The following is a 14796-nucleotide window of genomic DNA, read 5'->3' on the forward strand; positions in this document are numbered from 1 at the left end:
GCGCTATCAACCATAGCCAAAGTATGGAAAGAGCCCAAATGTCCATCGATGGATAAATGGACAAAGAAGATGTGGTATATATATATATAATGGAGTATTACTCAGCAATCAAAAAGAATGAAATCTTGCCATTTGCAACTACACAGATGGAACTGGAGGGTATTATGCTAAGCGAAATTAGAGAAAGACAAATATCATATGACTTCACTCATATGAGGACTTTAAGACACAGAGCAGATGAACATAAGGGAAGGGAAGCAAAAATAATACAAAAACAGGGAGGGGGACAAAACATAAGAGAAAAATATGGAGAACAAACAGAGGGTTACTGGAGGGGTTGTGGGAGGGGGGATGGGCTAAATGGCTAAGGGGCATTAAGGAATCCACTCCTGAAATCATTGTTGCGCTATATGATAACTAATTTGGATGTAAATTAAAAAATAAAATTAAACATACATACATACATAAATCTAAGACTTTACCTGTTTTCTCAGTCTGTTATCATAATAATGGCAAGATGTACCATTATTCCCACTTGATATACGAGGAAACAGGGCACAAAGGAGTTAAGAAACTTGCCCAACATCTTACAGTTCGTCAGTGGTAGAACTAAGACCAGAAGTCCAAATAAAACCTGGAATCCACAGTTCACCATAGCCATTGGGCAGAGACAAAACAAGTGTACTATACCAGGAAAAATACCAGCCAGCAAAACAAGAAGACTGGTTCTGGTCCTAGACTGATCATGTATATCATGGAGACAGATAACTTCACATCAGTGGGCCTCATTTACTCGTTCATCAAACGAAGTATTCCCCCTTTGGCCATGTCCTTTGGCCACAGTGTACAATGGCTCCCTTATAGGCTAGATGTAGGTTTGTCATATGTGGCCTTTATCATGTTGAGATATGTTCCTTCTACAACCAGTATGTTAAAGGTTTTTATGAGCTTTTTATCTTTCACCTTATTGCTGTGATATATTTATATTTATTGATTTGCATGTATGAAACCAGTTTTGCATCCTAGGGATAAATCCCATTTGGTCATGACGTATAATCCTTTTGATGTGTTCTTGGAGCGCCTGGGTGGCTCAGTCAGTTGAGTGTCCGACTTCGGCTCAGGTCATGATCTTGTATTTCTTGAGTTTGAGCCCCACATCGGTCTCTGTGCTGATGGCTCAGAGCCTGGAGCCTGCTTCAGATTAAGTGTCTCCCTCTCTCTCTCTGCCCCTCCCCCATTCACACCGTCTCTCAAAAATAAACATTAAAAAAATTTTTTTAAATGTGTTCTTGAATTCAAGGTGCTAATATTTTGTTGTAATTTTGCATCTATATTTATCATGGATATTAATCGATAGCTTTCTTTTCTTGTGGGATCCTTACTTGTTGTTTCTTAACCTTTTTTCATACCTTTTCAAAGAATCAGCTCTTGGTTTTACTGATCCTTTCTATTATTTTTCTGGTCTCTATTTCACTTATTTCTGCTTTGATCCTTCTTATTTTCTTTCTTCCGTGAGCTTTGGGGTTTATTTTGTTCTTTTTCTAGTTCTTTGAGATGTAAAGTTAGGTTGTTTTTTGAGATCTGCTTTCTTTCTTTTTTCTTTTTTTTTAGGTTGTAACCACTTTTGGGAGTTTTATCTTCTTTTTTTTCCTTTATTCTTTTTATTTTTTAAAGTTTTTTTTTTTTTTTTTTCAACGTTTATTTTCCATTTTTGGGACAGAGAGAGACAGAGCATGAACGGGGGAGGGCAGAGAGAGAGGGAGACACAGAATCGGAAACAGGCTCCAGGCTCCGAGCCATCAGCCCAGAGCCTGACGCGGGGCTCGAACTCCCAGACCGCGAGATCGTGACCTGGCTGAAGTCGGACGCTCAACCGACTGCGCCACCCAGGCGCCCCTATTCTTTTTATTTTTTAAAATTTACATCCAAATTAGTTAGCATACAGTGCAACAATGATTTCAGGAGTAGATTCCTTAGTGCCCCTTACCCATTTAGGCCATCCCCCTCCCATAAGCCCTCCCGTAACCCTCAGTTTGTTCTCCATAGTTATGTCTCTTCTGTTTTGTCCCCCTCCCTGTTTTTATATTATTTTTGTTTCCCTTCCCTTATGTTCATCTGTTTTGTTTCAAAGTCCTCATATGAGTGAAGTCATATGACTTTTGTCTTTCTCTAATTTCACTTAGCATAATACCCTCCAGTTCCATCCATGTAGTTGCAAATGGCAAGATTTCATTCTTTTTGATTACTAATACTCCATTGTATATATATATACCACATCTTCTTTATCCATCCATCCACCAATGGACATTTGGGCTCCTTCCATATTTTGGCTATTGTTGATAGTGCTGCTATAAACATGGGGTGCATGTGTCCCTTTGAAACAGCACATCTGTATCCCATGGATAAACGCCTAGTAGTGCAGTTGCTGGGTTGTAGGGTAGTTCTATTTTTAGTTTTTTGGGGGAGCCTCCAAACTGTTTTCCAGAGTGGCTGCACCAGCTTGCATTCCCAGAGATCTGATTTCTTAATATGTGTGTTCATTGGTATAATCTTTCCTCTACAATTGCTATAAAGTTTCAAACCACTTTTGCTGCATACCATAACATTTGATACATTGTATTTTCATTTTCACTTGTTTCTAGATAATTTTTTCCTTCTGATTTCCTCTTTGACTCAATGGTTGTTTCAAAGTGTGCTGTTTAGTTTCCATATATTTGTAGATCTTTTCACCTTCCTCTTATTTTTTATTTCTAGCTTCATACCACTGTGGCCAGAAAAGACAGCTGCTATGATTTTAAGCTTCTTATGCAAATATCAAAGCTACTCTCTTAACCCCTACACCTCTCATACACAATCTATGAGAAGTCCTGGCTTTGATAACTGGAATCAATATTACGAGTAGATACAAAGACAAAGGCACTCTCTGGTGAGAAATGTGGTGGGAACTCAGATGCTAACACATTTCTGTGAGTCTTACTCTTAGCTTTAAAATAATTATACAACTGCCTTGCAAGCTTTACTAACACCTTGAGGGGAAAGAAAATTTCACCACCAGAGATATTAAAAATTGGTCCTGATAGGCTCCAAAACTTGCCTTGAACCATACAAATATGACCCCTCTTAAGAACATCAGAATACGTGTCACCCCAACTTCAAAGAAAAAAATAATACATTTCCCCCAAACTACAACTCCGTTAGTTACAGAACATTAGTTTTTAACTTTAACCAACAATGAAGGGACACAATGGAGATGAGTTTGAAGAAAAACCAGACAGAAGCCATGGAGAATGTTTCAAAAGGGAAGAAGCAGTATATGAAGTCAAATGTTAACAAAAGATCATGAAAGACACATGAACAGCAAATTATCCACTGGGTTTAATAAGAAAACAGTGAGTGACCCTGGGTTTAGTAAGAAAACAGTGAGTGACCCTGGCAGTATTAGTGGACTAGTGGGGAGGCAAAATCAGACTGTGACAGACTGAGGAGTGAGTTTTAGATCAGGAAATAAAATTCTTTTCAAGTAATTCTTCAAAAAAACCTTCAGTTTTAAAGGTAGAAGGGAATGCAATAAGACCTAATGATAATGACAGCAGACACTTATGTAGTACCTATGTGCCAGAAACATCTTTAAGAGCTTTACATATATTAACTAATATAATATTTATAAAATATGAGAGGTTGTCTTTTTTTTTCCACTATCATTTCACAGATGGTTAAAGTATAGAAGTTTTAATGGAAAAACACAGAGATGGTAAGTGGTGGAGCCAAGATTAATATTTGGTTTTAATTCTTTAAGTACAATTTTATGATTTATAGAAAACTTGGAAGAAAAATAAACAGAGGTTTTGAGTACTCTTCACACAGATTCCCCAAATGTTATCAGCTTACTATATATTTGCTTTACTTTTCCATACATACACAGATATTTTGTTTTCTAAATTGATAACAAGTTGTAGACTTGCCCTTAAACACCAAAATACTTCGGTGCAAACTTCATAATAAAAGGAATGCTCTTACATTACTACAGTAAAATGATTTAAAAATTAGGAATTTAACAGTGAACCAATACTCTTATGTAATCTACAGATCTTATTGAAATTTTTCCATTTTTCCCTACCAAGTCCCTTATAGCAAAAGAAAATTAAAAATATGTGTAGCATTAAGTTGTCATATCCTCTTAATCTCTTTTAATGTGAAAAAGGTCCTGACTTTTTCTTTATATTTCATGATACTGGCATTTTTAATGAGTGCAAGCCAGTTATTTTGTAGTATACCTTCATCTGAGTTTGTCTCATGTTTCCTCTTGATTGTATCCAAGTTATTCATTTTTGGCAGAAATGCAACAGACCTGAAGCTGAGTTCTATTCAGTAGGTCATATCAGAAGGTATTTGATCCCATTGCTGGCAATGTTAACTATGTTCATTTGGTTCATGCAGCACCTGTCAGGTTTCTCCGTTGTGAAAGTCAAAAGTCATTAACTTATGCTTCATAATGAAGTATCTTATGAGGGTATACTTTGAGACTGTACAGATATCCTCTTACTACTCAAACTTTCACCCCCTAGTTTTTAGCATTGCTTGATGATTCCTACCTGAATCAATTATTGTTGTGATAGCTTGCGAATGGTGATATTCCAATTCCATCATGCCTTTCATATTTATTAGTTGTTTTGCATTGTAGGAAAGAGCTTCCCTTTCTCTCATTCATTCATTCATTCATTCATTCCAGTGTGGACTCAAGAGAGTCTTACCCTATTCAACAGGCCATAATTCTTTTACTGTAGTTTATTTTGTTGTTCAAATTGACCAGTGAGAACCCCTTCCAGCTGGCTCTTTGTCTTTTTGACATATCTCTATCATTCTGTGAGCATTTCCTTGCTTTTTAAAGCCCAACAATATGTTCCAAGATCATCTTGCTCTTCCCTTGCCCTAGTTCTGAAACCAGTCATTTCTCTAAGCAGCCCTGGTTTCCTTTGAGTGGTGAATGGAATTTAAAAACCAAGGTCTACCATAAAAAAGGAATGCAGTACTACATTCTAGAACATGCACAAACCTTGAAAATATGCTAAGTTAAAGAAGCTAGACACAAAAGGCCACTTGATATATGATTCCATTTATAAGAAATATCCAGAATAAGCAAATGCATAGAGACAAAGTAGATTACTTTCTCAAGAGCTGGAGTAAAGGGAGAATCAGGAGTTTGAGCCATGGGATTCTTTTTTTATTATTTTTTTTTATTTTTTAAAATTTACATCCAAATTAGTTAGCATATAGTGCAACAATGATTTCAGGAGTAGATTCCTTAATGCCCCTTGGCCATAATTTAGCCCATCCCCCCTCCCACAACCCCTCCAGCAACTCTCAGTTTGTTCTCCATATTTATGAGTCTCTTCTGTTTTGTCCCCCTCCCTGTTTTTATATTATTTTTGTTCCCCTTCCCTTATGTTCATCTGTTTTGTTTCAAAGTCCTCATATGAGTGAAGTCATATGATTTTTGTCTTTCTCTGACTAATTTCACTTAGCATAATACCCTCCAGTTCCATCCGTGTAGTTGCAAATGGCAAGATTTCATTCTTTTTGATTACCGAGTAATACTCCATTGTGTGTGTGTGTGCGTATCTATCTATCTATCTATATATATATACATACGCACACACACCATCTTCTTTATCCATCCATCCATCGATGGACATCTGGGCTCTTTCCATACTTTGGCTATTGTTGATAGTGCTGCTATAAACATGGGGGTGGCATGTGTCCCTTTGAAACAGCACATCTGTATCCCGTGGATAAATGCCTAATAGTGCAGTTGCTGGGTTGTAGGGTAGTTCTATTTTTAGTTTTTTGAGGAACCTCCATATTGTTTTCCAGAGTGGCTGCACCAGCTTGCATTGCCACCAACAATGCAAAAGAGATCCTCTTTCTCTGCATCCTCGCCAACATCTGTTGTTGCCTGAGTTGTTAATGTTAGCCATTCTGACAGGTGTAATAAGGTGGTATCTCATTGTGGTTTTGATTTGTATTTCCATGGGATTCTTTTATTAGAATGATGAAAACACACTGGAATTACACAGGAGTGATGATTGCACCATCTTATGAATATACCAAAACCCACTAAATTATATAAGAGTGAATTTTATGGTATAAAATTATATCTCAATTAAAAAAAACAAAACCAGATCTGGGCACTAGCTGTGCTCATTTGTATTCGAGTATTATGCATGTAGGCCCTCTCAAAGGACAACTTAAGAAATAGATGTTTGTATACCCAATATATGCATTCATATCTATACATATAAATGTGTGTAGACACATACACACATGCATTTAAACACTCACATACATCTAGAATATAAAAACCTATGAAGTTTACACTGCTATCTCCAATTCCAATCTAACACTACAGCATTTATTGCATCCTTCCCCTTTTTCAGATTTGTAATTCCCTTCCACAACAGTGTCAAATCTTAGAAGCAGGATGTGAATCCAGATAGTTAAGGTTTCTTAGCCACTATACATTAAGATGTCCATTTATTTTAACACTATAATTTACTGACAAATATCTAGTTAAAATTCAGGAAAGATCTCTTAACTGGTACTCACAGTGATACTGTCCAAGAGTTTAGCCATATGTTTAATAATTTCACCATGTTGTGCAGGTTGCATTTGCAGTAATTTCTTAATAACAACCACACTTTCAGCAACAACTATTTCTGAAAAAGACAGAGATCATTCATATTACATACGTGTAATGCAATTCAAATGCAATATTCTTGGTCAAATGTAAATTTAAATTAACAAAATATTATACGTGTCTTAATGATGAGGTGAAAACTATAACCAGGAATAAATTTCCAAATTTTGGGGGTTCACACTGTTTTAAGCAGAAGAGTACACTTAAATTTCTAATCTCTGCTGTCGCCTCCTAGCTTCTGATACTCCTTTTCAATACCTGTCTCTTTGAGTCAAAAAAGGAAAGTGAGGTTCAATTTTGCTACACACCATAATGCTCAAGTGTCCGGTTTTTAACTACAGCTTTCAAATACTTGATTTCTACCACAGTGTGGTAATTAAGTAGTTATACAGTTCTTTGATTCCTATCAATTATAAAGTGGTAATCAAACACCTACAATCTAAGTAACTTTTTTCCAATTCTAAAGAAAACAGCAAACTAAAAACAAAAATTCCTTAAGTGGTATGTCCAGACAAGTGAGTAGTAAGGATCATCAGTAGTAAGAAAGGTGTTACTATAGAAATAACAGACTTCAAAGCCAGAAAGAGTAGGTTTGTGCACTGGAATGTCTCCATTTGTTGCATGAATCCACTGTCTGCCTTTCGTGACCTACTCTGTGCCCACAGAGGTTGACCTCTGTGGACTGCATCAACCAGACTCCCTTACCCCTGGCTTCCAGCTGTGTTTAGCTGATAGGAAGCACCAGCAGGAGATCAAGGGCAGAAGGAGAGCGTCTTTGCTATCCTCGCTCTCTCTACTGCAAGGCCTCCCTTGGCAGTGCATGCATTCCTCTTTGGAGAGTTTCAGTTCCTGGGAGTGGCTCTCTCCTGCTGAGTCTGGTCCCACTCCTCACACCCCTTCCCTTCAATTCTAGATCTGATATAGGGGCTTCCCACTGTTGCTAGCCTGTTACATCCTACCTTCTTGGTTTCCCTTAATCCTGCCCACACCTTATAGGTAGTTCCTTCATTAAATTCTCCTCAATCGTTCCTTTTAAGTGTGCCATCTGTTTCTTGCCAGGGCCTTACTAATATAATAATTGGCAGTGGGAGTGGCTCCAAGGAAGCAGATCCTCAAATGGATTCTGAGACTCAGTTATCAAACTTAAGTGGCTAATCACTGGTCCAGAGTTGCATTTATGGTGGCACCAGCAGAGAATTGTTGTTGAACTAGCCAGAGCACCTGAACTTATGGAATGAATCTTGCATAAACAATTATTAATGCTACTGATGCCAAAAAAATAAGTCAACAATGCCTTCACTTATTACTTTGACATTTTTTATTAATAGGGCTTCATGGATATTAGAGCTTCCCTTGGCATACACTACAAAGATTTATTTCAATATCATACTGAAAATACCAAGATTTGTGTTTATTCTTTTCTCTGAAATATATTTTCTTATCTAGCTCCCTTTAAGAATGTAAGTGAAATTTTTACCATTCTAATCATTATTAAATATACATATTTCAAACTATATATACCTTTTTCTCCAGTGGAATGATAAATCAGTGTTTATACAATGCTTCAGTTTACAAAATGATGTATTTCTTTCTCTACTCACGGTAACATATGGTAGGTATCTTATTATCATTATTTTAAAGATGAAGAGAGAAATGGACTAGAATTATATGACTTTGTCCAGAATTCAAACTCAGAACACGAATGTACAATTTTACCTCAAAATTCTAAGTTACTACATACAGCTATTACTTTTATAAAGACCACTGCTTTGAGCTTTGATGCAAACAAAGATTAAGATCCTGCTCTTGTCAAACTTACATTCTAGTAAGAAAATTTAAATGGTTATATAAGTAATTACGATGCAAAGTAAAATATGGTAAATGTGGTTTTAAGAATCTACAGTATAAAAATTTATATTTTTAAAATATAGCAAAACTAGACTAAGAAAAAATATTGTAGGGGCGCCTGGGTGGCTTGGTCGGTTGAGCGTCCGACTTCGGCTCAGGGCATGATCTCACGGTCCGTGAGTTCGAGCCCCGCGTCGGGCTCTGTGCTGACAGCTCAGAGCCTGGAGCCTGCTTCGGATTCTGTGTCTCCCTCTCTCTCTGCCCCTCCCCTGTTCATGCTCTGTCTCTCTCTGTATCAAAAATAAATAAACGTTAAAAAAAAAAAAAGAAAAAATATTGTATAACTTTAATTATCCACATGCAGAGGCAGGATTGGCCACAGTTGAAATATATATTTGGCATCATTTATCTTTCATGCTGTATTACTTTCCTATTACCACAAACTTAAAGGCTTAAAACAATACACACTTAGCATCTTACAGTTCCGGAGTCAGGAGTTAACAGTTTACCCCTTATGGGGCTAAAAGCAAGGTGTCAACAGGACCATCTCTATGTGGGTTCTAGGAGAAAATCCATTTTTTGCCTTCTTCCAACCTCTACAGACTGTATGCATTCCTTGGCTCAAGGCCCCATTCCAGCAATGGCATCACTTACAATCTCTGCTTGTGATATCTGACTTTGTTGACCTTCCTCCTTCCCTTAAGAGGACCCTTTTGACCTCCATCTCAAGAATCTTAATCTCGGCAAAGTCCCTTCTGCCAGGTAAGGTAAGGATATTCACAGGTTCTGGGCATAAGGATCCGGACATCTATGTGGGAGGCATGATTCTGCCTACCCCATGTGCTTTCTTATCCCTTCCTGTAATCACACCATACTTTTCCTTGATACTATCTCCTGTTTTTCAAAGATTCCAGGACTGTGGCGCTGCTCTATCCAAAGCACAAAATGATCCTGTGTTCTCACCTTTCCAAGCTTCTTCCTTGTCCTTAACAAAACTTAATGGCCCTTACTCTAGAAGTACAACCTACTATTTTTTAATTTTATTTTATTTTGATAAGAGCAGTGAACATGAGATCTACCCTTGTACCAAACTTTATTTATTTATTTTTTGACGTTTAATTATTTTTGAGAGACAGAGAGAGATAGAGCATTAGCAGGGGAGGGGCAGAAAGAGAGGGAGACACAGAATCTGAAGCAGGCTCCAGGCTCTGAGCGGTCAGCACAGAGCAAGACACGGGGCTCGAACCCACGGACTGTGAGATCATGACCTGAGCCAAAGTCAGACGCTTAACCGATTGAGCCACCCAGGTGCCCCGCCCCTCATACCAAACCTTAAAATGTACAATACATTGTTGTTGACTATAGGTACAATGTTGCACAGCAAATCTCTAGAGCTTATTCAACTTGCTTAATTAACTGAAACATTAGGTTTGCTGTTTACTAATTGCCCATCTCCCTTTTCCTCCATCCCCTGGCACTGCCATTCCACTCTCTGATTCTATGAATTTGACTATTTTAGGTATCTCACACCAGTGGAATCATTCAGTATTTGGCTTTTTGTGGCAGGCTTATTTCATTTAGCATGTCTTCCAGGTTACTATAGTCTACTATTATACTCATTTTGCAAATGAAGAATCTGAAGCACAGGGAGATTGAGTAATTTATTCAAGATAACATTAACATTCAAACACAGGCAGTCTAGTTCTGCATACAAGCAGATAGCTCACCACAGACTAACTGGGCAATATACAAAAAGACCGTAATACATGTTTTTTATATTACTGTTTTCATCTATTAGACTGTTAACTCTGTAAAGGAAAGAACCTTTTATAGGCTGAATGAGTACCTCATTCATCTATTCAACATTTACTAAATACCCCAACTGATTCAAGTTTTCAATAAATGTTTACTGAAATATATAAAACTAAATGAAACACAAAGTAGTCCTCTGCCCCAATCCTTTTAGTTTACAGTAGATGGTAAGGTTATTTAGGCAAGCAAATTTTGCTAATGTATTAGCAATATTAACTGAAGTAAGTTAACTTACAGAATTAAATTATCTTAAGCCAACTGAAATGCAGATTTCTCATAAAGATCCTTGAGAAATTATCAAATTAACCTTAGTGATACTGAACTATTTTAGGCAAGCTTCAAGTCAGCCTTGAAAAGCCCTCTCCATGTCAAGAAGACAGAAGTAACATAAAAAAATAAAAAGTGAAAACAAAAATCTACACATCTAAAAACAATATGCTGAATATAGGCAAAAAAGAATGAAGCCGAAATGTTGCACCTATGGTTTTAAGACACGTTATCTGAAGAGATGATGAGGTATTTGAATTAACAGAAAATCAAGAATCACAGATCCTTAGAGCCTCAAAAGATCTTAAGAGATTTTAAAGAAACTGAGGTCTCATTCTTGATACCTATTCCTAAAAGCAGATCTTTTAACAGGAGAAAAAAAGGGGCTCTATTGTCAGGAACGGTCACTATAAAGTTAAAAATACTAATACTTTCTTTAATGCTACTGATTTTAATATGAATATTCTCTTTATTTGTTTTACCAATTACTTTTATTGAGGTGTCCAAACTACAAAAGTGTAGCTCATATAATAAATAATCAAAGAATCAGATACTATAGGCTAATGATGATTATGTAACCAGAATCAGGAAGGACACTATGATTTAAGTTTCTTAATATTCAAACTGTAGGAAAAAAGCCATGGTTGTAAGGATAGTTTTGATTTACCAAAAACAAATGTCTAAACATTAAAATATGAGAGTTTAAATGAGTAAATCCTCCTACCTTTAAGAGTGAACATAGATTATATTTGTCCCCCATTATCTAATTATAAATCTATTCTTCCCTTCAAAGTGTTATAAAGATAGAATATTCATCTTTTAAATTAAAGTCAATAAATTTCACATGAGAATTTCACATGAGAAAATTTCTTGCAAATTTCACATGAGAAAAAAGGGTCAAAAACTAAAATTCAGAAACCTTGAATATTCTTTTGTATGTAACAGAACCAATGAATATTCTAAATAATTTGTAGTACTTTTTATATGCAACTAAGTTTTAAAAGAATAATTTACCCTGGAAAACTTTGGTTCATCACCTTTAATGTTCTGGAGATACTTTCCCAAGAAAAGCACTACATAAAACCAAATAGAAAGTCATTATTAAGATATAGGAAATAAAACATGTTTTTCAACTCACACTTAAAGTGTGACATAGAAACTGAGAAAGGGGCACCTCGGTGGCTCGGTCAATTGAGTGTCTGACTTCGGCTCAGGTCATGATCTCACAGCTTGTGAGCTCAAGCCCCACATCAGGCTTGGTGCTGTCATCCGCGCAGAGCCGCCTTTACATCCTCTGTCACTCTCCCTCTCTGTCCCTCCCCTGCTTGCGCTCTCTCTCTCTCAAAAATAAAGAAAACATTAAAAAAAACCAAGAAATAGAGACAAAAAGGATGCTATCATTAAACGTAAGGGGTGCCCAGGTGGCTCAGTTGGTTAAGCATCTGACTTTGGCTCAGGTCATGATCTCACGGTTTGTGAGTTTGAGCCCCATGTCTGGGTCTGGGCTGAGAGCTCCGAGGCCACTTTGGATTCTCAGTCTCCCTTTCCCATTTACATGCACACTCCTTCTTTCTGTGTGTCTCAAAAATAAACATTAAAAAAAATGCAAGTAGAAATGGGCAAAATGACTGACATTTAAAACTTAAGCTCCTCTAGTTACCTTCTACAGTCATATTTTTAAAAAATTTACTTCCTTGATAATTTTTGTTGTCACTTATTTAGAATTTTAATATTGCATGTAGATAAATGTTCTACCCATCATATTATCTTGAGTTTGCAGGATTAAGGTTTATAATTTTATGTTCACAATAAAAAAAATCACTCTTACTTGGGGCTAAATTTTGTTTCAACAATATCCTTAGAAGTACTTATCACAATGTTCCAGTTTTCTAAAGAGATCTACATGTAGGAATAGATAATTAGGGATAACAGAATTATTGTCATGAAAATATACATAATAATATAAATAAAGTATAAATATAAAATGTATTCAAGCTTCTTATGTTTCAATATGCTTGCTATGTCTAAATATGATGTAATTATACTTAGAATTCCACAAATAATTTCAATGATTTTACACAAAAAAATTAAGCTTTTCTTAAAAAGAATCTCTTGTTTTAATCAAATATACAATCATAATAAAAATCCTCTAAATATATTATTATAAGGGTGAAAGTGACTAATATTTCTTTCTCCAAATGGCTTCACTTTCTAAAGCCATACCATAGAAATAACTGACATTTTACCGCAGAACAATATGAAACCTAGATTATGCATTTTACTGGTTATCACCTATCCAGTTTTACAATATGTTTACATGTTGTCTGACTTAACAACATGAAGTGTTTTCAAACTAATGACTGTTAAATCAAGTTTAATCCTGAATATGAAATTATTAGATGCATTTTTAGAACAAACCTTTGAAGATACACAATAAACATACTTTTTTGATCTAGCCACTTCTCCATGTTATAGTCATTTGCCTGCTTTTAGCACCCTCTGCAGGTGAACCAATATTATATATGACTTCTATGTCATTAAAAGCAGTAAAACAGAACCTTTGTGGAAAGGGTATAATGAAGGTGATTAAATTGTGAAGAAATAAAACACAACACACTTTCTTAGTTCTTGTTTAAGGAGAAACAAACACTGTTTCCAAGTTAATTATCTAATTTACTAAAACAACGACAAAGAAGTGTGTGTGGGTCTTTGTATTTCAAAGATAAAATGCTAGTTTCATCATGACCATGCTATTGACATACAGGAAACACTAAAATGAGGTGTTAAAAAATGTTACAATTTGAAGAACATGCCAAGAATGTTCAAAGGATAAATTTCTTGAAGTAAAATGACATTGTTAACTTACCATCTCTGTTGGACAAGAGACATACCAGGCCATTGAGGCATGTGTCTGTGACTTCTGAGATGTTGGTTGCACATCTGCCTATAGTTTGAATAGTGGCTGCTGCAAATTCTTTATCCTGGCTTTTCACATAGGTCTAAAAAATACCATTTCAATTAGTTTATACTTTAGCGTACTAACAAGTGAACAAAAAGATCCCTATTGTATTAAGCTTTGTCAGAAATGAAAATTTTATAATACATAACACAATATTCTCATTTATATGCGCAAGAGGTCCAAATGATGACTTAGCTTAATTAAATTTTGTTTTTTACTTAAACAATGTGCCTTAGAACAGGCGCATTTTCAAGCCAGGTTCATTCACCTGTGGCCACAGAGGCTTGTGATTCCAAAACAGATAGTGGGGAGCAGTCACCCAAAGACAGCAATTAGTTTAAGTGCAAGGTTGAAAGAGATGATGAGAACTCTCTCTTTGGAGGTTTCAGTTCATTTAACCAGCAGCATCTGTGAATCTATGAAAAAAAGGGTTGCTTTTTCAGAGACACTAAATCTAAAGTTGGGAGAAGAGGAGGAAAAGGACAAATATACCACTGACAAACATTTTACTTTCAAAATGGTATCTGAATGTAATAAAACTACAATAGCTACAGTGAGTAGTTCAGTAAAGACTTTATATATACTCATTTTGTAACAAAATGCCACAGTTTTGAAATAGATTTTCTTTAAAAGAATGCTTTGAAAATATAGTGTAGGGGCATCTGGGTGGCTCAGTTAAGCAACCGACTCTTGATTTCAGCTCAGGTCATGATTTCACAGTTTATGGGATCAAGCCGCCCATCAGGCTCTGCACTGAGTGCAGAGACTGCTTCGGATTCTGTGTCTCCGTCTCTCTCGGCTCCTCCCCTGCTCTCTCTCTCTCTCTCTCTCTCTCTCCCCCAATAAGTTAATAAAACTAAAAAAAATTTTAAAATAAAAACAAAAATGTAAACTATATATTTATATAAACTTAAAAATAACTGATTTAATAATAGAAAGTTAAAAGATCTTTACAAAATTTACTATAACCCTAACGAATTTCACTGATTATAAATTTCTTAATTTAAAATTCAGCTTTGTTTACAGAAATGAGTATACTTTAAATATGCATATTTATATATTATATGTAACAAAATTTAAAATCCCATGTTCGCCTGAATTTTTTTTAATTTTTTTTTTTTTTAAATAAGCTTTACGCTCAACGTGGGCTTAAACTTACAACCCTGAGATCAAGAGTTGCATGTTCTACTGACTGAGCACGTCAAGTGCCCCTCAA

General features: G+C 35.9%; 1 protein-coding gene across 2 annotated transcripts in view; it reads right to left on the reverse strand.

Moving 5' to 3' along the window:
• AP3B1 (adaptor related protein complex 3 subunit beta 1) overlaps positions 1-14796 on the reverse strand; it is a 264833-nt gene that overhangs the window by 121151 nt on the left and 128886 nt on the right. For both annotated transcript variants that reach the window (XM_047088352.1, XM_047088361.1), the window contains 2 exons: positions 13488-13620; positions 6604-6713 (listed from right to left, as the gene is read on the reverse strand). In XM_047088352.1, coding sequence (XP_046944308.1) covers positions 6604-6713; positions 13488-13620 — 243 coding nt within the window. The remainder of the gene's footprint in view (positions 1-6603; positions 6714-13487; positions 13621-14796) is intronic.

Source organism: Lynx rufus, unplaced genomic scaffold (genome assembly GCF_022079265.1).
Source record: "Lynx rufus isolate CCGP_SWC_20201006 ecotype Redwood Valley unplaced genomic scaffold, mLynRuf1.p SCAF_1, whole genome shotgun sequence".
Lineage (NCBI taxonomy): Eukaryota > Metazoa > Chordata > Mammalia > Carnivora > Felidae > Lynx > Lynx rufus.